The sequence below is a fragment of the Cupressus sempervirens genome, chromosome 11 (assembly GCF_028749045.1).
Source record: "Cupressus sempervirens isolate cs-2001-9-10 chromosome 11, ASM2874904v1, whole genome shotgun sequence".
Taxonomy (NCBI): Eukaryota; Viridiplantae; Streptophyta; class Pinopsida; order Cupressales; family Cupressaceae; genus Cupressus; species Cupressus sempervirens.
The window spans coordinates 442336280-442360635 of record NC_143128.1 but is presented as its reverse complement, the minus strand read 5'-3'; the positions used below and the strand labels follow the sequence as shown (position 1 = coordinate 442360635).

Below are 24356 nucleotides of genomic sequence, written 5' to 3'. Positions count from 1 at the left end.
AACTAACATTGATTTCATCATTTTACAAATTTTAATATAATATAATATTAAATTAACTAATTTAGTTCATCCATTCAACTCTAAAAATTAACAAAATATAGTTATTTATTAATTTCAAATTTTTATTAGATAAATTATATTAAAATAAAAATATATAAATAAAAACTCATACTTCATAACTTCATTTTTCATATGTTACAAGTCAAATATGAAGCACCCTAATTGAACCTCGGCTATGCAATTGATAGATGGGATTCTTTAAAACAACCAACATTGATTTCATCATTTTTACAAATTTTTATATAATATTTATATTAAATTAACTAATTTAACTCATCCGTTGAAACAAGAGGAACTAAAGAGTAATATGCAACATGAGCGAACCAGAGAAAAGCAAAAGTGACGAAGTCATAACTTCTATTCGCCGAACAGTTAATGGAACTCACAGATAGTCTGTATACAACGATGGAAAATCTGCACTCTTTTCTTTCTCGAACAGCTTACTCCGTGCATAATACATTAAACAACTACAAGTGGTCAATATCAAGTATTTGCGTTTGGTTTATCGATATTCATATGACTGATTTCAATATCACTATAAGCTTACTACTCAATGAAAAATACCATCATTGTTTCCCAGCAATTTGTTGAATTCAATTAAAAGCATCAGTTAAATTAGCTGTCGGCTCCAAATTCGGAGCGGATATAATGGAAATTATCCAGCAGTAATTTGATTTGGTCAGATCCCCGTCACGATTGTGAATTTGGAACGCACCAAATCAGATTCTCACTGATCCTGAACCTGACTGAATCTACACTATAATTACATGAAAAACTCTGAAGAGAGCAAAAATCTAAGACTAGTTACTGCTTCTACTGAAAACAAATCCTGCAACTGAGCTTAATCCGTCGATGCCCATTGAAGCCTGCTGTCAAAAAGACCCTAACCCAATCCCAATTCGAACTTCTGATCATAATGGTGTGGAACATGGTACTTGACAATCTGAGAGCAAAAGCCATTTGAACTTTCATGTTCGTCTTCATCATCATCAAGGTGGGCAGGCATGTTCAGATCCACAATGCAGACGGATTTAAGAGGGGGAATCTCAATTGAAGAAGTAGGCTCCGCTAGAGAAACAGGAATCTTATGGCTCCTCTGGTGACCTCCCAAGGCTTGTCCACATGAAAATACTCTCTCACAAACAGGGCATCTGTGGACTCTAGCTCTCTGGTCGTTTGCCCGAGTGCCCACATTGGGAAATATGCCCTTGGAGCCATGAAATGACCGAAAATTACCTGGATCTCCATTAGCGAGCCCGGATGCTTCTTCCTCGTGGATTTGCAAGTGCTCTGCCTCCTGCGTGTCCCGGACGCCATTGAAGGACTTGGGCTTCTTGAAACAGCTTGCTCTGTGACCTCCCAGAGCCTGAAATGAAGAGAATTCCCTGCTGCATGTTTTGCACGAATATGACCTCTCAACCATCCCCAAATTAGCAAATTCACGGAGATTTGAACTGCCGATCCGCTTCCGCTTAGTGGGCTTCTTGTTGTCAATGTGGCAATTGGGGGAAAACAGAGGAATGCGGGAATTGGCAAGCGTCATCAGGATGTGGGCGGCATGAAAATCGTTGGGAGAAAGGGAAGTGGAGAGATCGAAGTGTTCAAGTGAATGGCGGCTGCGATTTGATCTCTCACCCTTCCACTTCTTCAATTGCAATCTGTCCTCCATTTCCCCAAATCCAAACTGGTCTACTTCTGGTTGTAACTGAGTATAATTTGGACCCAGAAATGGTGCTGCTACAGCCAGTGTGGCAGGGCAATTGTATAAATACAACTTGTAACTGAGGTTGCTTGATTCGCTTTTGCCCGTCTACTGAATTGTTTTGTATTGAGAGTAGAGTGGAGTGGAGTGGCAGACTGCTAGTTGAATAGGGCAGAGTCAGAGGAATGATCGCGCGATGAATTAGAAGGCTTCAAATTTCCACGCCTCGCATGCTATTATACTTCAAACGACAGCCAAGGAAAACTTCGCCCGACGAAAGCCGCTTAACCTCGACACTCCGAGAGGGAGCATAATCCAAGGAAAACTACGAGTCAGCCCTATTCCATAGTTACTCATCTTTTGTTTTATAATGGACGATTTTCATGCGCAAAGCTTTTTCTTAAGTTAGTTGGGAGTACAAACTTTAAGGTGAAACTTCTTCAACTAAAATCTTTTTCTTCAATTCATTTGAGGGCACAATCTGTATTTCATCTCTTGTATTTGGCAAAATTTGATTTCTAGTAGACTCATTAAGAACAACATTTCACTAACAAACCAAGGACTTATTGGCGTTTCATCTTCCCAAAGTTGAGACCATAGTACAAGCGCTCTCTCTCTCTCTCTCTCTCTCTCTCTCTCTCTCTCTCTCTCTCTCTCTCTCTCTCTCTCCCAAATCATAATTCACGTAGCTATCAAATAAGCACAAATCATAGGTTGAATCTCTTCGGTTCAGAATCAAGGATGAACCGGTGCATAAGATGATCCTCTTTGGTTAAAGAGTGAAGGATTGAGAGGAGCATATGCTAATTATTTTCAGTTAAAAGTAAAGGATCGAGGGGTATCAATTCTATCAAAGTCATCAAAGGCATTATCTCAACCTCATCCCTTACGATGTCAAGGTCTTGCACTTAGCAAGACTTGATCTTTGGTGTGCTCACTGAAAATAATTCTTTGCTAGTTGACCCAAGACCGTTCCACATGGGTGTCTTTTAATAATTTTTTTTTTCTTCCTCAATTGTCTTTAGTTTATTTTGATTTATATGAATGATTAGTGTATAAATGATAAGTTTCATTGTAAAAGTTGTAACATAGTCAAGAAAAAGGAACCAAATGAGTAGCAATTATTTCTTCATAGGAAGACTTTGTAATACACTTATATGTGACCATAAAGCTTTGCACTACTTGGGAAGCAAAATAAGTTGAATCAGAGACACATAAAGTGGGTTGAATTTTCGCAAAAAAATTCTTTTTCATTGAAACACAAGAGTGGACGATTAAACAAGGTTGGTGATGCTTTGAGAAGAAGGAATTTACTGACAGAAATGGCAGTTGAGGTACTTGGTTTAAATTATTTGTAGTATCTGTATGAAACTGATCCTGATTTTGCAGAACTTTGGAAAACTTGTAAAGATCAGATGGTGCAAGACAAGTGGACTAATTATTTCATTTAGGAAGATATGTTGTTCAAGGGAAATCAGTTGTGTATACCTAGAGCATCTATGAGAGATAACAACATGAAGGAGAAGCATGGTGGTGGACTTGTAGGAAATTTTGGGCTTGATAAGATAGTAAAGTTGATTTCAGATAGAAAATTTTGGCCACGAATTTATAGGGATGTGCAAAAGATGGTGAGAAGTTGCAGAATTTGTCAAACAACAAAAGGAACTAGTCAGTATTTGAGATTGTATTCACCATTTCCTATACCTGATAAGCCTTGGGAAGATATCAGTATGAATTTTGTTCTTGGTTTTCCTAGAACTTAGAGAGATAATGATTCTATTTCGGTAGTAGTTTATATATTTTCAAAGATGGATTATTTCATACCTTGTAAGAAGACATCTGATGTAGTACATGTGGCTAAATTATTCCTTAAGGAAGTTGTAAGATTGCATGGTTTTCCTAAGACTATTGTTTTAAATAGAGATGCTAAGTTTACTGGTTATTTTTGGAAGACACCTCAGAAGAAACTAAATATTGAGTTGAATTTTAGTTCTAGGTACATTTCATACACAAACAGATGGGCAAACCAAAGTTGTGAACATAAGTTTGGGTAACTTGTTGAGATTTTTGGTTGGAGACAAGCCTACTAATTGGCATTTGATTTTGGCACAAGCAGAATTTGCATATAATAATTATGTGAATATGAGTGCTAAGAAGACACCTTTTGAGATTGTTAGTGGAATGAACCCTAAGGGAACTACTGAGTTGAGGGATGTGAACCTTGAGATAAAAAGAAGTGTTGAAGCTGAGGAATTTATAGATTTCATGAAGACTTTGCATGAGGAAGTGAAAACTATTTTGGAGGACAATAATCTGGAATACAAATAGAGAGCAAACAAAAGGAAGAGACACAATTTTTTTGAAGTTGGAGATGAGGTTATGATTCATTTGAAGAACATATTTATAGTTGGTACCTATAGTAAGATGAAAATGAAGAAGTTCAGCCCTTGTAAGATTCTAAGGAAGTTGACAATGGAAATGCTTTTGAAGTTGAATTACTAGAAGACATAGATATTTCACCTATATTCAACATTGCAAATTTTTTTGAATAGTTTGAATCAGATGATGAACTGAAGAACACCTTGGATTATCCTAAGAAGAAGATAGACAACATTGAAAGGATTTTGAATAGCAGAATAAGATAGAGCACCAGAGGAAAAGACTACATGGAATACCTAGTTTAGTGGAAAGACAAGCCAATTGAAGACAATTCATGGATTACACAAGCTGAGTTGGATCTTTATGATTCAAGTTAGAATATCATTAATGCCTAATGTGGGCATCAGTTCTTTATTAACCCCAGGGGTCTAATGCAGGAGCATCTTGAGTCTTTTAGAAATCTTGCACTACTCAAAAATATTTTTTATTTTCTGTACCAATCTTCTTTTCACAAAATAGAGATTTCTACTTTTGATTTTTTGTCGCGCACAGTTGATATAATGGCGAGGACCTATCCTAGATCCTTTTCGTAAGTGCAAAAGTTCTAATGTTCCATATTTCTTAAGTTTTGTGTCTTTCTTTGTGGTCCCTGTTTCCTGTTATTTTTCATCCAATGAAGCATTGTTTTGATTGGTGTGGTTTCATATGCTTACATGGTGTCTTGTGTAGTTGGGAGCTGACTCCTAGCACATATGTGGACCTACCTTTAAGTGTGCTTGATTTTATATTGTCATTTTCTTGGGTTTTAGTTGACTCTTCCAAGACTAGACCTATATTGTAATTAAATGCTTGAATAGCCGACTTGTGGCTTAGTTGGCTATATAAGAAGCTTGGTTAGATGTAGGAAACTAGCATTCTTAGAGAGTAGAAGATAGGAGATCATATGAGCTTGGACTCTGATTTCATAATTTCATTTGTATATGATCGTAACCTGGAAGGCTCACAACTGGGCATGTTGTGGCTTCTTTATATATAAAGTTAAGTAATTACACCTATGCATATGTTGCATCTAGCCTTGTGTTCTTCGTGGTTTATCTAATTCTTATATAGCTTATGTGTGTAACTTTGAGTAGGGGAGTGTTGGTAGGTTTAAGTTGAGTTTATTGTTTCTTATTCCTCTTTGAATCCTTCCTCCTTGCGTCACCTTAGATATATTACTTTTAAGCATCTTGGTAGTTAAAATACTTGTCGAACTAGAAGCCAACAATATTCACTAACGAGGAAAACACAATAAATTTTCTTGAGAATTCAACCACAATTCGCTTAGAAACAAAAGAGAAAACATATTTGAAGCATACTACAAAGCAAACATTGCATAGAGTCATCTCAACATAACATATTTTTTTTATTTAAATACATATTTATATTTTTATGTTTGAAAACTAGTCAATCTTAAAAAATTTGATAAAAGTAACTTCAACTTTTAAAATTAAATAGTTAAATAATTTAAATTTAAATTAAAAATTAAAATATAATGATGTAAAAATTAATTTTATAATATAAATAAGAATTTTAGTTTTAATTGATTATTTTTTAAAATTTCAATCATTTAAATTTTTATGAAATAAGTATAAAATTATTATAATTTAAATACTTAATTATAATCTTAGTTTTATATAATAACTAAATTATAGTTGTAACTTAATTATTATTATTTACTATTATTATGGATAAAGTTAATATTAAAATTATATAACAATATAGTTGTCACTATATAATAATTAATTTACAATACTAAAAATAATAGTTCTTAGAGATGATGGTGCAAATAAGGAGGATTTTCTACTAACATAAATGTAGTTAAAAGATAATCATTGAACAAAATGTTTAAACTGGATAGTAACTACCAAAAATCTAATTTCAATACAAATGTCAATGAAACATTTCTCCTTTATTTTATTTTATCTTGAATGTCTAAAGCTTCAAATTGTCTTTGTTGAACTCCTCTATTGCAAATAAAAGTTATTGAAATGAACTACCATAGATAATGGCACTTCCAATTAGAGGATTTCTTATCATGTATTCATTCACAGACCAACCAATATTTTAAGGAACTCTAGATCTCTCATAACTATATTTAAAAATAAATAAGATATAAATGGTGATTAGAAAATAATCAATTCTACAAAATTTCAAAATTGTCTTGAGAGAAGAAAAGGCACGAGATTGATAAGTTTACGTAAGAGTAGTTTGGTAGATATAGTTGATGGATGTATACATTTCGCCTCAATGGTTTACAAAAGTAATAGCGATGTAAAAGTTTTTAATTGTGGCAAAGCTTGTATTTTGGCTATGGCTAATTTATTCTCATATTGCATGTTAGATCTCTAAATGTAATACCTTATAGGATTAATGCAATGTGTTTAGACTTTGCCTTTTGCTCAAAAAGAAGAAAAGTATGAGATATATTGTGTAGGTGATCATTATGACACAAATATATTCACAGTTTCACCAATATATATCATAATTGCATTATTAATTACATACACCAAAAGTCAAGAAAAGAAACCCAATGAGTACAATTATTTTAACCACAACCACATTACAAATGGATGTTTCAAAACATGTAGAACGTCCTAGTGCATATGTTTATTCTCACATGTTACACATCAAATGAGAGACATTCAAGATCAATTTCGCATGATTGGGATTAGTACATCGAATTCTTAGAATAATCAATTTTAATCTATTCATTACAATTCCAATACCTTAACAACAAAAATAACAAAAAATAACAATAAAAATGAGCAAAATATATTTATCTATATAAAATTTAAATTTGTATTATATGATTGGTATTCAACAGTCAAATAGGAGATGTAAATTAAAGAAATTTATAATGTGTAAGTTTCAAGAGATGTTAGTTATAGAAATTTATAATGTGCAAGTTTCATGAGATGTCATTGGAAACTTGATTTTCAGATGTTACAAGTTAAAAATGAAGCATCCCAAATTGATTGGAGACTTTAAGAATGATTAATGAAATTCTTTAAAACAACACAACTTTGATTTCATATATTTCTTTCAAATTTTATAACATTATAATATTAAATTAATTTAATTCTATAATAAAAATAATAAAAGCTTATCCCTCGCTACGACAATGGCTAAAAAGTAATATGCAACGAGAGAGAAACAAAGAAAAGCGAAGCGACTGTAAAAGTTATAACTTCTATTACCATTATCTCTTGACCCTGGTGTCAAATTTAGGAGAATGAGTGAATTGAAAGAACGCTTTTAATAGTCTCAGGGTAAACAGTTCATGGAACTCTGAGATAGTCAGTAAATAACAACCACCCAAAGAGAACTGAAACAAAAGACTTCGGAAAATCTACACTCTTTATTTATCTTTTCTTTCTCAAATGAGTGACTATGAAGTATCCTGGATATCCTTACAAGCTTAATACACCATGAATGAACAGCAGTTAAATTAAAAACAACAGTTAAAATAGCTGTCCGGCTCCAAATTCGAACCGGACATGTCTGGAGTTAAAGAATTATCCAGCAGTCATTTAATTTGGTGAGATCCTCGTCACCATAGTGAATTTGGAACGGACCAAATCAGATTGTAACTGTTCCCGAACTTGAATCTACATTATAATCACATGAAAAGCTCTAAAACAGAGCAAAGATCTTGAGAGTACTCCTGTAGCTGAGCTTAATCATCTGTGTGAAAATTGGTCGATGCCCATTGAAGCCCGCTGTCAAAAAGACCGAAACCCAAACGCAATTCAAATTTCTGATGATAATGGTGAGGAAGATGATAGGTGACAATCTGAGAACAAGAGTCATCTGATTTTTCATGCTCGTCTTCATCATCATCAAGGCGAGCAGGCATGTTCAAATCCACAATGCAGACGGATTTAAGAGGGGGAATCTCAATTGGAGAAGGAGCGGAAGAAGAAGGTTCCGCTGTAGAAACAGGAATCTTATGGCTCCTCTGGTGACCTCCCAGGGCTTGCCCACATGAAAATACTCTCTCACAAACTGGGCACTTGTGGACTCGAGCTCTCCGATTGTTTGCCCGAGTGCCCACATTGGGAAATATGTACTTGGAGCCATGAAATGACTGGAAATTACCTGGATCTGCAGTAGTAAGCTCGGATTCTTCTTGCAAGTGCTCTGCCTCCTGCATCTCCCGTCCGCCATTGGAGGACTTAAGCTTCTTGAAACAGCTTGCTCTGTGACCGCCCAGAGCCTGAAGTGAAGAGAAATCCCTGCTGCATGTTTTGCAAGAATATGACCTCTCAACTTTACATTCATCAAATTCAACCATCCCCAAATTAGCAAATCCATGGAGTTCTGAACTGGCGATACGCTTGCGCTTAGTGGGCTTCTTGTTGTCAATGAGCTGCGATTCGATCTCTTGCCCTTCCCAATCTTCCATTCCAAAATGTTCTCCATCACCCCAAATTTAAGCTGGTTATAACTGAGTATAATTTGCTCCTGGTGATGCTGCTGGTACTCACACCCTGTCAGGGCAGATATATATGTACACATCTTGTAATTGAGGCTGCTCGCTTTGCTTTGCTTTTCTTTTCTTTTCCCTTGCTTTTTGTGCGTCTGTTTTTTAACTGGTCTCTTTATTTTATTTGCTTTTTAATTCTGAATATAGAGAGGAGTGCCAGCTTGATAATAATAGGAAGTTAAGGCGGAGTTCTAATTTGGACAAGTCGCATGCAAAGGAGAGGAGACAACGGTTAGATCGTTATTCAAGGAAATCGATCATCGTGAGCCCTATTGCCTAGTTGATAATCATGCATCTTCTTGCAGTTCACGTTAGAAATGACCATTTAGTCTTTACTCTTTAGGATGCACCCATATGTAAATTGGTCTAGCGCACCATAATGTAGGTATTGGTACATTCTGGATGTTATATATTTCCTTTTCATGAAAAAACATAACCCCACTTAGCTACTATTTTTTATAATTCTTTTGTTAAGAGAAGAGATGCTTTAAGGGCTCGTTTGGCAATGGGAATAAGTGGAATAGGCATATGTAAATTCTTAAAATTTTGAATTCTTCGTTTGGATGCATCAAATCAGAATTGAAATACAAAATAAAATAGGAATACATATTCTAAATTTGGCCCAAAAATGAGGTTTTGCAACTCCATCCAAATAGGTGGAATTGGAAAACGCATTCCTATTCTAGTTTTATTTATTTTAGAAAACATAAGTTTTTGGGTCCATGAATTCCCTATCAAATTCTGGCTGAACCAAACAGAGAATAGGAATACGTTCCCCCATTTTCTATTCCAAAATAGCTATTCCTATTCCCGCAGCCAAACGGGCCCTACAAGATCTTTCTTGGTGATAACTCTAGTTTTCGCATGGATCATAGAGTGTCTTATCTTTTTCTTGGAAAACACTAAATCTATGCATTGTTTCTCTATGATGGAATATTGAGTTCTATAATCAACCAAGATACTACTCGCCTAATAGATGATCTTTTCTTTACTATTATCATTGTATTGAGCCAATAAGGCTAAAAGGGTATTACGAGATGTTGAGATGTAAAGGATAAAGGGGCAGTCTGGCATAGCTAGCATCACAATTCGAGGCTTTTTTGGATAATCTTTGATAGATCTAAAAACTATTTATCATCTTTTGCCCCATTTGAATTACACATCTTTCTTCAAGAATCACATAAAGGGAGAGGCTATATCAACCAATTGAGAGACTAATCTCTTTATGACTTGAATTTTATCTTGTGGACTATGAAGTTGAGAGATGTTCGTTAGTGGAGGCATGTTGGCAATAGCATTGATATTATCCATATAAATCTCCATTCTTCTTTAAGAGATGATAAAGCCTAATATTTTTCTCGCATCAACATCAAAAATACATTTTAGAGGATTTAATCTCATCTTGTAATAGAAAATTATCTTTCAAATATGCCTTATTCAAATCACATAAACATATGCATATAGGAATATGCCTGTCAAGCTTACTAACATGCACTATATTTGATATACAAGGTGAATAATCAATGCGATGAATAACACCAAATTTTAAAAGCTTTTCTATTTTAGTTGTGATCCTTGGATTCATTTTCTAGATCTTTTATTTTACAAGCTTAGCGTCAAGTGCTAAGACTATATTGTGAACCATAATTGATTCATCAATTCGTAACATGTCCTCATATTCCCAATAAAAAACACCAGAATATTGATGCAAGAGCTCGACATGTGCTTTAACTTCTTCTAAATAGATGCACTCCCCTTCCTTAATGATCCCTTTCTGAATGACTAGAATCTATATGGCCATTAATAGTGTCACTTTTATAAGCACAATATGGTCTTATGGATGTGGCATTAAAGGGCTTTCATTAACACAAGAGAGGGGGACCTCCTCATTTGTGTCTATAACACTTTATCCATAGTACACTTGAGTCTCCAAATAATAAGTAAACTACTGCTTTAATCGAGTAGGCACCCAAAGGAACCACAGTTGAACTCTTACTAGATTCAACAAATTCTAAATGAGCCAACACTAAGGGATCAACAAGAAACATGCTAAGTTTAATTGAGGTTTTTCCTTACATTTAGAAGGATGATATCCTATTCTAGTAGTGTGGTATCCAAAATCGAATTCTAGGGGAAATTTGATTCCTTCATGGCTAACCCCACAACTTACTCCATCATAACCACACATGGAAACCAATTTGTAGCATCTTTTGTAGATCAACAAAATCTCTAGTGAACTTGGTGGATTAGTGTAGAAGATATTATCAATATGGTAAGAATCACTGGGCCTAATAGAGGCATAATCGTCTCTTGTATCTACAACAAATAGAAGCTTTGGATTCTTTAGGTTGTTTGCATTCACCTTATATTCTCCGATTTCAAAAATTAAAAAAATCTAAAGTTCTCCAATTATCTCTTGAGAATGCATTGACTTTGGGGTTGAAGGAGCTTTAGTAGATTCAGTGGAAATAGAGTCTTGATCATTCTCTTACAGTGGATCATCCTTAGTAGGGTTGACTCTAAGAGAATAAAATTTGAACCTCCTTAGGCTTCTCCTCTTGGGAACTTTCCACATGAACATACCTAGAAAGTGGGGTTAGTGAATAAGGTGTTGTGGCAGTGGATTCCACGAAAGGAATGTAATTCCTAAATGAATGAGTAACTATTTTATGACCAACTAATGTCATTTGGCATAAATGCATAGAATCAAGGTGGGCATTTATTGTGAGAACTTCTTTGTTTGCCACAAATTTAACTAACCCATGTAGGGTAGACAAGACTATACCCAGGGTTTGTAGCCATGGACTTCCCAATAAGAGGTTGTAGGGAAGAGGACATGATATAACATAAGCCAAGGTAGAGATGACTATGTAAATCCAACCCTCAAAGGAAAAATAATTGTACCTATAGTAGTGTTTCCTTTCTTTTCAAATCCTCTAATCAACAAAGAAGAATCTAATAAAGATTTCTTATCCAAATTTATCTTTAGGAGTAAGTCCAAACCACATATGTTGAGTATTTAGGACGTGGTGGTCATTGGAACATGGGTGACAATTGGCTTGTTTCCCCTAATACCTTTTATTATTAATACAATATGTTTAGGTCTTTGCCTTTGTTCAAAAGGAAAAAAAAGGTGTGAGATATATTGTATAAATGTTTAGATTATAGACGACTACATTATTAATTACATACATGAAAGCCAAGAAAAGAAGCCCAATAAGCACGATTGTTTTGAACATAAGCACACTACAAATAGATGTTTCAAAACATGAGAACATCATAATGCATATGTTTATTCTCACATATTAAAAGTCAAATAGGAAACATTCAACATCAATTTTGCATTGATGTTGAAAAATTAATTTTAATATCATCATCATAATTCCAATACCTTTACAAGTAAAATAACAAAAACAAATTAACCATAAAAATTAGTACTATATAATTATCTATATTAATTTCAAATTTTTATTATTAGATTTTGAGTTCAACATTCAAATAAGAGATGTTAATTATAGAAGTTCATAGTGTGCAAATCTCAAGAGATGTAAGTTAGATAAGTTCATAAATAAGAATTTTATTTTCAGATGTTACAAGTTAAATTTTAAGCATCTGAAATTGATTCTAGACTATAAGAATAATAGATAAAATACTTTAAGATGATCCAATTTTAAATTCATCATTATTAAAAACAAAAAACTTATATTATATTATAATATTAAATTAATTTAATTATATAATAATAATAAAAGCTCATCCCTTCTACAACAATGGCTAAAAAGTAATATGCAACATGAGCGAATTAAATTAATTTAATTAAATATGCAACACGAGCGAAACAAAGAAAAGCAAAGCAACTGTAAGAGTCATAACTTCTATTACTACTGTCTCTTTATGCTGGTTTCAAATTTAGAAGAGAATGAATGAAATTTGAAAAAATGGTTTTAGGCTAAACAGTTTATGGAACTCAGAGACAGTCGCTAAACAACAACAACCCAAAAAGAACTGAAACAAAAGGCTTCTGAAAATCTACACTCTTTATTATCTTTTCTTTCTCAAATGAGTGACTCCGTGTATAATACATGTGAATATGAAGCATTCTGGATATCCTTATTACTTCATGAATAAGCAGCAGTTAAATAAAAAATAACACTTAAACTAGCTGCCGGGCTCCAAATTCGAACCCGAAATGTCTGAAATTAAAGAATTATTCAGCAGTAACTTGATTTGGTGAGATCCCCGTCATCATTGTGAATTTGGAACGGACCAAATCAGATTCTGACTGATCCCGAACTTGAATCTACATTATAATCACATGAAAAGCTCTAAAACAGAGCAAAAATCTTGAGAGTACTCCTGTAGCTGAGCTTAATCGTTTGTGTGGAAATTGGTCGATGCCCATTGCAGCCTGCTGTCAAAAAGACCCAAACCCAAAGCCAATTCAAATTTCTGATGATAATGGTGAGGAAGATGATACGTGACAATCTGAGAACAAGAACCATCTGAATTTTCATGCTTGTCTTCAACACCATCAAGGGGAGCAGGCATGTTCAAATCCACAATGCAGAAGGATTTAAGTGGGGGAATCTCAATTGGAGAAACCCGAATCTTATGGCTCCTCTGGTGACCTCCCAAGGCTTGCCCGCATGAAAATACTCTCTCACAAACAGGGCATCTGTGGACTCTAGCTCTCTGATTGTTTGTCCGAGTGCCCACATTGGGAAATATGCCCTTGGAAAAATGAAATGACCGAAAATTACCTGGATCTCCATTAGCGAGCCCGGATGCTTCTTCCTCGTGGATTTGCAAGTGCTGTGCCTCCTGCGTGTCCCGGACGCCATTGAAGGACTTGGGCTTCTTGAAACCGCTTGCTCTGTGACCTCCCAGAGCCTGAAACGAAGAGACTTCCCTGCTGCATGTTTTGCATGAATATGACCTCTCAACTTTACATTCATCAAAATCAACCATCCCCAAATTAGCAAATCCATGGAGTTTTGAACTGGCGATACGCTTGCGCTTAGTGGGCTTCTTGTTGTCAATGAGGAAATTGGGAGAAATTGCAGGAGTGCGGGAATTGGCAAGCGTCATCAGGATGTGGGCGGCATCAAAATCTTTGGGAGAAAGGGAAGTGTTGAGAGCGAACTGTTGAAGTGGGTGGCGGCTGCGATTCGATCTCTTGCCCTTCTTCCATTCCAATATGTTCTCCATTTCCCCAAGTTTAAACTGGTATTCTTCTGGTGACGAGGGAGTATAATTTGCTCCTAGTAATGCTGTTGCTGTTGGTACTCACACTCTGCCAGGGCAGGTATATATGCAACTTGTAATTGAGGCTGCTCGCTTTTCTTTTCTTTCCCTCTGCTTTTTGCGCGTCTGTTTTTAAATTGGTCTTTTCATTTGCTTTTTTATTCAGATTAGTCTTTAAAATAGAGCGGAGTGCCAGGTTGGTAATTTAGGAGAAATTAGTTCATAATAATAGGAAATAAAGGCAGAGTTCAAATTTGCACAACTCGCATGCAAACGACAGCCAACGAGACATGGTCCCACTAAAACTGCCCAACTCCAACGGTTAGACCGTAATCCAAGGAAAACTATCATCATGAGCTGTATTGCCTGGTTCATAGTTCATAGTTCATAATCATAATCATGCATCTTCTTGCAGTTCACGTTAGAAATGTCCATTTAGTCTTTAGGATGCACCCATATGTAAACTAGCAATGGCACCTAAGGCTGCAATAGAAATGTCACGTATATCCTATTTAATTATAATTATATTTTTTTTGAGAATATATATATTTTTGAGGACAATTAAGAGATCCAAAATGTGATTATATTGTTTTTTTGGTGTTTAGCTATATCTTTTGCACTGTTGCAGAGAAAGGTAGAATTGGCAGAGTCTTGAACCACTTTTTTTTTTCCAACCATAAATAAATTAAACAAACTTGTAAGAATAATATTTATATAGCATAGAATACATTTTGTGGCTAACAACATTTGAGTTTAGTAAAGAATATAGATTTGCCAAGTACAGAGGTAGAGGTATATGTCTAGTGCAGACAAGAATAAATGTATGTTCCAATTTGAGAGGATTGACATCAATTTGAATTGATTTAAAACAAATTTCAAATTTCAAATTTAAACAGTCACAACCATGTTTTCCAAGAAATCTAATTTAATTTTTAAGGACAGATGCCTCCTGGCCATTTTGCTGGCAAGTTAGCATAACTGTGGATAAATTGTAGTATTGTCCAATAGATATATGTATATATGTATGTATGTATATTTGTGCGTGGGAGTTATATATAACTCCAATCTCAAATTCAGACTTTGTTTGAGTGTTCATGTCACCTAGTCCTTTAGTGAGCATATTCTGATGAGCATATTGGTCACACTATTGATCTTATGAGATTGAGCAGCAGTGACAAATGTGGTAAATAAGTTTTGAGACAAAACAATCTCATACCCATCTCCATATTGACTCATGCCTGCTTCCATTAGCTGCCAAAACATAGTCTCCAGCACTTGCTCCCACCCTGTTGGGTGAGGCAGAGACGTGTCTGTACATCGCAGCGAAGAAATTGTTCCTCTGCCACTCAGAATACAATGGATCTTTTGAGGATTTGCCAAATTCTGCAAACAACATTGGTTTTCTTAACTGTCTTGCGGGCATCATCCAATTGGTTATCAATCCAGTTTTGCAGAAAGGAAAGTTGATGTCCATCATCTGACCCTTGCAGCCTTTTTGATGTATGACAAACATAAGCCAAGTGTCATTATATGATGAGATTCAACCATAAGAAGTTTCAATCCAGAACATTTTGAAAACTAGTTGTGTGAAGCAACACACTGAAAAAGCAGACTAGAATCTCAGCCTTAGAAGGAATGCATCAATGAACAACAAACCAATGTATCTGAAAATAGCACTAAAATGACCGATTGTTGAAGCTTGCATATTACAGTTGCTTCTAGAACGGACCACTTGGTTAGACAGTACCTGCCTGCATTCCTACAGCAATACCCTCGTATAGAAGATGTAGAGAAAATCTCTAATAGATGGAGTCAATATGCTAAAAACAGAGAATTGACTTGCCTGAACACTTCTTCCAGATGTATCACTCTAACATCGGGGCTCATTCATGAGCTCCCACGCAAAAATGGTGGGTTAATCCTTACACGCTACTCCTGTAATTGTGTTCATCCTAGTCAAGAAAGTCTCCAGGAAAAAAATGAAAAAATTCATAGTTAAAGGTGAAGTAGTTCACAGACTGATTTGGTAAAGAAATCGTCTTCATAGCTCACAGACTGCTCTGCAGTGCAATGTGATGATGGTAGGTTTATGTCAACACCAACTTGGTTGGTTATTGGTATCAAAGCAATCAATGGATCAGTAACTCATGTACAAATTACAATGCAGGCTCAGATGGCTTACATTATCGAATCCACCTAAGAAGATGTCCCATCATTAAACTTCTCCGAAGCATTTTCCAGAAGGCTGTCTCGTCTGTCTAGACTCTAGAGAGACAACGGCTAGTCAAGGACATTGGAGCTTCAAATGTGGCAAGGAAAGTAACAGAACTGAAAAGAAAAGGGTTGTACAATGGAATTTAAAATTTGATAAGGACAATAAGGAAACCTTCGTTATTGCATGCTCCATGGTAATGAATACAGAGCGAACTGATGAAGGTAATTTAGAATATGATCTTCGATCACCCAATGTGGTTAAATCAGTTTGAGTATTCTCTTGTTTGCTTTCATTTTCAACTTCTATATTTAAGACTGTGATCTGAACCAAAAATGAACAATATCTAACCTAAGATTGGTGACCGCCAATTCGACTAGAGGGTCCTCTTACTTTGAAATCAATGTTCACATAGACTTTTCCTACAGACATATAATTTTATTTTGCTGCATAATTTATGATGTGATAAATTGGTTGTGAATAATATAAGACTATTTTTCGGTTGCATAACTATCATTAATTATTGACAATACAAATTTAAAATATGATGTCTAAGAATAATAACAATGATATGAGGATTTTGACGTTCCCCTAGCTTAAAAACAAAAGTAGAGAAAAATGCTTACCCTATGTTGATAGCAACCCAAGAGTAAAAATTGGAAGTGACATGAAAGAACAATGCACATCATTTTGATGAATATTGCAAATGTGTGTAGTAAATAATGTGAAGGAAAATAACATTATGGATAGTTTTTCTATTATAATAAAATATAAAGATATGTAAGTAGTAAAAGATACATGATCTGCACGCTTTATGGAACACTGGTTATGCCACGGGTGATGTTTTTCAGTCTTTGGAATGTACATTTGTAGTTACATGTAAATGGTGTTGGTTAATCTCTAGACAAAATTGCACCAAACCCACAAAAAAGAAGAAGTCAAACATGATTCTTTTTTAGATTCACGAAAATACAGTGAAGTTTTCTCAAAAAAAATTGTTGTTTTCGATCACAAAATATATAGATCATGAAGATCAAATGTTGAAACTTTCAAAAAATTTCATTGTGTTTTAGTTTTTTTGAAATTTAGTCAATGGTGCAATTTGTAGGGAGGATAGCAATGTCTCATGTAAATGAGAGGTGTTTAACATAGCTAATGAAACAATTGTGCATTGACAAATAGTATGATAAGAATTGTGTACTAGTGTGATATGATGTTCATTTCAGTATTTTGTCAACTTCATTGAAAACATTGAAAATTCAGAGTTAGAGAAACCTAAACTTTTATTGTTTTTTGTTGACTATATAAACAATATATATTTTTAAGAAATAAAAATGTACTTACTGAAAATAAAAATGAAATTGAACTTAATCAGTAGGAATGTATAGAGTGTTACCTTTGCATCTTTACCATTAGAGGACAATTGTACCAGACTTCTATTTGTTTACTTGTTAACAGTGCTGAGGGGGAAAAAAACAAGGTGCCTTAAAGTAAGAACATTTACCACATGATTCACTTGGTAGTTAGAATTTTTACATGCTTTGAGACTGATTGGTGGTTATTGGTTTGCAAAATTGAAATAATGAAATGAATCATGTGGTACTTATGTATTCCTTAAGGTAGGTGTAATGCCCCGCCCGAAGATCCTTGGAAACAAGGATTCAAATCAAGCCAAGATATTTTTATTTATTTACAAGTATGAATGCACATGACAACATCATACAGGGATCACAACGATCGCAACGGAAGACTTCAACACAATCCCAACAGCCAACGAATCTCCGAACGCCACTACCAAACTGACACACACAAACAAAGCCAACAACGACAACAACAAGATGAGGGCACAAGAAATGACCACTCATCAACAAAACACCAAGCTGGGCTAAAATGTAGAATCTCAAAATTTGGCTAAGTCTGAAATCTTGAAGCCCTGAAAATTGGCTAAGTCTGGATTTCTGAAGCTCTGAAATTTCCTAGAATCCATAACTTATCTCTGAGAGGTCTGAAACCTATCTCAAACGATTTTTCGCATATATTAAAATATATCTTAAGTATAAGGAATTAAATATACGTCAACTTATACTTAAATGATATATTTAAAACCCCAAGAGACTAAAACAGAAACATGAAAACTCGATTTCAAGAGAAACCGATAGAATTCAAAATTTAACAGCATAGGGTTGAAAAATGCCCAAAAGGGTATCCAAAACCACTCTCAAAAAGATTGGATTACGAAGAAAAGTGCCCGCTGATGGCACGCGCAGGTTTTTCACAAAAACCGTGCGACACTTTTTACTATGGGAGGGCGATACTTCTCCTTAAGGCGTGCGACACTCTTCTAGTGTCGTACGACGTTTCTCAAGAAGGCATGCGACACTTTTCAGCATCGTATGACATTTCTCAAGAAGGCGTGTGACACTCTTCCAGTGTCGTATGACATTTCTCAAGAAGCCGTGCGATACTTTACAGTGTCATACGACATAGTTTGCATGGGCATGCGATACTTTTTAAAGTGTCGCACCATGCTGAACAAATGTTGCCCATAGAAACACGAAAACACTCCCAAAAGCAAAAAAGACCAAAATAGAGCAAAGAACCTCCACACCAGGGAGTACCGGATCCACAAAGGCTCGAGGAATGAACACTCGAGTGCAAGAACAACACAAAATGGAGAACATCAACCATCTAAACTACAACAACATAGAACACACTGAATATAAACATCGCAGAGAACAAAAACAACATCGCAATGTACATAAATACATCTCAGGAACAAAACAACCAAACTAAGTACGCGGTTCCTCCTAACCGTCAATAGCATCATAAGACCATCGTGGATCCTAGCCATCCCCTGCGCGTAACATCCCAAGCCATCGACCAAATCGTCAGTACTGTCGTAATAGGGACGTCACTACTAAAACATGCATAATAACATCATAAGAAAATCTAACATGCTAGTGATAACGCATAAGATAATCCTATAGTAGATAACATCACCTATCACATGCTAAATAACAGTAAGCAACAGATATACTACTAAAGCAAATAACATCATCTAATCATATGCTAAACATCATAATAAGGGAATGCGTCAAATAAAATAACATCATCTAAACATGATATACAAGCATCCCAAAGAAAGCATAAATCACAAGAAAGCATACTCCGGAACCCGAAGTACCAAGTGAAAACATCCAGCAACGGTTGCACTAGGACAAAGATCGTCTCTGTACACCGATCCCTAGCAGTGGTGAAGGTAGCTACGCCTCCTAACCACGTGGCACCCGTAGGTCCACACCCACCGTGATGATGGAGATAATGATCCAACCACACACACACAAAACAACAACCATGGCTAACACACACGCCAAGCAGTATGATGACTGAATCCAAGACATAGACAATGCATAACTACAGGTCCTGGTCAGACATCTCAATAGGCTACTAAGTAGGGGCTGACATCCTGGAGAGTCGCTTGGCATCCAAAAGACCAAGCTCGGATCACGTGTGGCAACACTCTCAAGGGACTCCCTTGGAACCATCACACGAATGTAGATCTTTTCATTATCTTTAGTTTTATTAACTCTCACAATTTTATTTAGTTATCACTTACTTAAAACTTCTTATCCTCCGTCAACCTTCGGCACCATACGCCGAGCTGTGAGATAGAAGCCCCCTCCAGATGCTACCCTACCCTACCCATGCTCATCCAACGATGAGTGCCCGTAGGCATGCAAATTCCCAACCCAACCCCAATGATCAAAACTTCCAGAAAAGACATGGAAGGTCGAGACTCGCAAGTCCCCCGACAAACGTACGCGCACGTACTCGTGTGTGGCGCACCACCATCACGAAGATCATATCACAAGGATAGGAATGAGAACACAATGCAAAGAAAACACCCAACTGAAAGCAACACGGAAAGGATGAATTCTACACGAATCCCAAAGCCAATAAAACCATACATCATTAAATCACTCAATCGGCCTCAATCCGAGAGTATGGATTCTACACGAATACCAATGATGTAACAAGACCAAAAGTCATGAACTTACTCAACCGGCCTCAATCCGAGAGTATGAATTCTACACGAATCCTAGCGTTCACGAAACAAAAGCAAAGGTCCAACAAAAACATAACAAATATAAAATCACTCAACCGAACACAACGTCGGGAGTACGGATGCAACATAAAAGTGCTAAAGTGGTCTGACTGATATCCAAACGGATGATCAAGGTCCACGACCCACATTGTGCCAAGAAAACCCGAGAAAACAGGGCGGCACACAAAACGAGGTAAAAAATCCCAAAATTTTGGAAAACTTCAAAATTAAAACCCATTTGGCCTTTGGGTTCAAAAACCCCAAAAATCCAAAAATAAATGGAATCGGACACCGTATGCAAAAACGGCCAGCATAACGGTGCAAAATCCCAAACCCTCATCTCAAAAAACAGAGAAACGTTCATACCCGCCCAACTGGGTAGAACTAGCATACAGAAACGAAGGGGAACACTAGTTCTTAGCGTCCAAACAAACGGCTACCAAAAATAGAAGCAGAAACGGAGCAGAACCAATAAAACAGGAAAGCCCTACCTCACAGCCAAAAGGGCAAAACGGGAATCTGAACCATAAAATAAATATCTCGCAAAAGTAGCTGAAAATCGCGGCAATCCAAGGTTTCTCCGAGCTGGATCCAACGAGCCCAACCTCGCGACGATCCCACGCCCATAGCTCCCACAACGAACAAAATAGTAAATCCTCATGAAAAGGATTTTGGGTTTTACTCTCCAACTTTCCAATTCAAAAGTGAGAAGTGAGGAATTAAATTCCTTTTTGGATATTTATTCACTTTTCGGGTGAATAATCAATTAGGGCATTTAACTAGCCAATCTAGTTAAACTCCAAATCGACCCAAACGAAAACAAGCTATTCCTATAAATAGGAATTCATCTATGGCAAAGCTGCCAGAAATTAAAATAAATCAATTAAAAATCCCGAAAACCCAAAAACACATAAATCACCTTAACAACTTTCGCGACAATGCGAACCTCTAAATGCACAGACACGCTTACAGGTCTAATCACATAATGCAAATGAGTTCGGATTTAATAATCACCGAAAGGTTTAAATTAAACATTTAATTAAGGATACGTCGACCATACAAAGGCGACATTGGTAAAATATGAACGGTTGAATCACTAACTCCATGTGCCACTGCCAGGGATATAAATCCTACACACTAAACAACACGATCAAGTGCAATTGCATATAATAACATAGCCGAAACAATAAATGTATTAAATTACCTAATTTAACCATTTATTTAATTATATTAAAATAATCTATTTACATCAGTCACGTTCGCAAAAGGCATAGCAACGCAGGAATGAAGTAAATAACCATAGCATTAAATCCATCACATAACAAAATCAGAGGTATGTCCAAATACCAGATAACTAGATAACATCGTAATACACACTGTCATCTCAAAATGGCATCATCATGCAATATGATTAACTGAACAACATAGTAGTCTAAAATCTATGATACTAGAATCAAAGAGTAACATTTGACCCTCGGGTCCTCTCAAATGTAAACATCACATGAGTAACAAATATCTCTCTAATCAGAAATATAACAAGGTAAATGCCTGCAACAAATAACCAAATAATCCAACAAGAACAATCCATTCTAATTACTTAAGCATTTAATAATGATTGATTACTTTGCATTAAAAAGGCATTTAAAACACATAAGCAAACACAGTCATAAACATGACTAACCACTGCTATAGGAACCTAGTCCAGTGTAGCATGGCAAAAAGTACACAGTGCAATCTCTGCACACATCTCAGGGTAATCACGGAACAACCTCATGATACCACATCGATCTTGGTAACCACTGGCACAAACCTTAGTGAACCAAAAATCACATCATAATCTCAAAGATCAGCAAGGTTGCATCCATCAGGACGACTTACAAAAGTCAAATGGGAGAGGCACTACAGTAGGGGTCTTATTGTTGTCACTTGAAATATTGTTTTCAGTTCTTTCATTGAAGAAATGTAATAATGTTTGAACTATTGTAGTGTGGAAGCGAATAATTTTTTTAAAGTGAAAATAGATTTTCAATTATTTTTGTATGAATTTGTTTGTGCAGCTTAAGATTGATCAACATTACATTTACTTTGTTGGTGACATTGTGAAGAGAATATTTAGTAATGGAGAAATGATATGAAAAATCGAGTTGATAAAGTGTTTTACAAGTAAAAAGAGTGTAATCAATAATGCAGGTATGTGCAAGATCATGGTCAACCAAACTATGGCCTTAAGTGGCAGTGAAAAACCAACAAATCAGGGTTATGTCAACTTGACACATAATTTTAAAGTGGTTCTGGACTTTATATCAAAAAGTTGTAAGAAAATAATCTATAGGAAATTGAATGTAGTTTCTAAACTACTAGGCCTTATCTAGAGAAAAAATATTTGATTGGTCAAAAGTTTGGATTTTAATGTAGTACTACGAAAATTTCAGGGCGAAAATAAAAAGTAGGTGTGTGTTTGACCACCTTAATCAAAATCAAATGATAATATTTTTAACTATAATTATAGATATAAAAAGTAGACTCATGCCCAGATGTGACACATATTTTAGGGTATTTTTATTCCAAATAAATAATTAAATATGAATTTTCTACTAAAACTTTTTCAGAATAAAAAAATCCCATGTCTGACCACCTTAACTAATTGAAAATTTTACCAATTTTTTTTTAAATTTTTTTTTCCTTATACTAGACGAAGCATAGAATGTGACGCAACTTTTGGATTTAAAAAATGTTATACCGTTTGAAAGTTACAACTATTTTTCAATCAATGTGTCAATCAACACTTTACAATCATCTTCACTAAAAATTAACTAATAAATACTCATCGAACTTAGAATTTGACAAATATTATATCGATGGAATCTTGAGAGTGTTATAAAAAAACCCTTTTCGTTTCATTCAATTTCAATGAAAATTACATTCTCAAATGGCTACTTGAAGTCTGAGTGTTAGTAAAACCCTTCTCAAACATGTTTTTTGGGTTGACCAATTAGGTTTGGTAAATACCAACCCTGATCGGATACCCGATATGAAATCAGGTATTTGATCACTCAGAATTTTCCAATTGGGAGGGAAACCACCCACATTGGAAATTTTGGAGGGAAATTTTATTTGGAGGGAAATTTTAGAGGATTATTATGATTACTATTACTATTATTATTATATATAGTAATACGTATGATTATTATGATTATTATTATTAAATATAATATAGTTATAAATATAATTATTATTATAACTAAATATAATATAGTAATATTTATGATAAATATTATTATTAAATATATATAGTAATATTATATGATTATTATTATTATATTAAAATATAGAGTATTATATTATTATTATTCATGAAATGCATCAAGAGGGGTCATAGATTAACCTATGACCCCTCTCAACACATTTCATGAAAACATATGTCCCCAGGGCCCCTAGTGACCCCTTTCGATGCATTCCCAATGGGTCCCTAGGGACATATGTTGTCATGAAATGCGTCAAGAGGGGTCATAGGTTAACCTATGACCCCTCTCAATGCATTAGAACCAACCAAATGCATCCTTAGGGCCCCTAGGGACATATGTTGTCATGAAAAGCATCGATAGGGGTCATAAATTAACCTATGATCCCTCTCGACGCATTGGAAGCAACCAAATGAGTCCCTAGGGGTCTTAGGGACATATGCTATCATGAAATGCGTTGAGAGGGGTCATAGGCCCCTCTCAATGCATTAGGACCAGCCAAATGCATTCCTAGGGGTCTTAGGGCCCCTAGGGACATATGTTGCCATGAAATATTTCAAGAGGGGTCATAGGTTAACCCATGATGCCTCTTGACGCATTGGAACCAACCAAATGCATCCTAGAGACATACATTGTCATGAATTGCATTGAGAGGGGTCATAGGTTAATCGACACATTTGAACCAACCAAATGGGTCCCTAGTGGTCCTAGGGCCCCTAGGGACATATGTTGTCATAGGTTAACCTATGACCCTTCTTGATGCATTCAAACCAACCAAATGCGCCCTTAGGGGGCCCCTAGGGATATTTGTTGTCATGAAATGTGTCGAGAGGGGTCATAGGTTAACCTATGACCACTCTCTACACATTAGAACGAACCAAATG

At 35.5% G+C, this 24356-nt stretch overlaps 1 protein-coding gene across 1 annotated transcript; it reads right to left on the bottom strand.

Moving 5' to 3' along the window:
* Nucleotides 1–480: 480 nt before the first annotated feature.
* On the bottom strand, nt 481–2063 carry LOC149530325 (uncharacterized). The gene has a single exon (XM_089809669.1). It carries the CDS (start codon nt 1727–1729, stop codon nt 944–946), a length of 786 nt encoding a protein of 261 aa, XP_089665795.1. The 5' UTR covers nt 1730–2063; the 3' UTR covers nt 481–943.
* Between the last annotated feature and the right edge of the window lie 22293 nt (nt 2064–24356).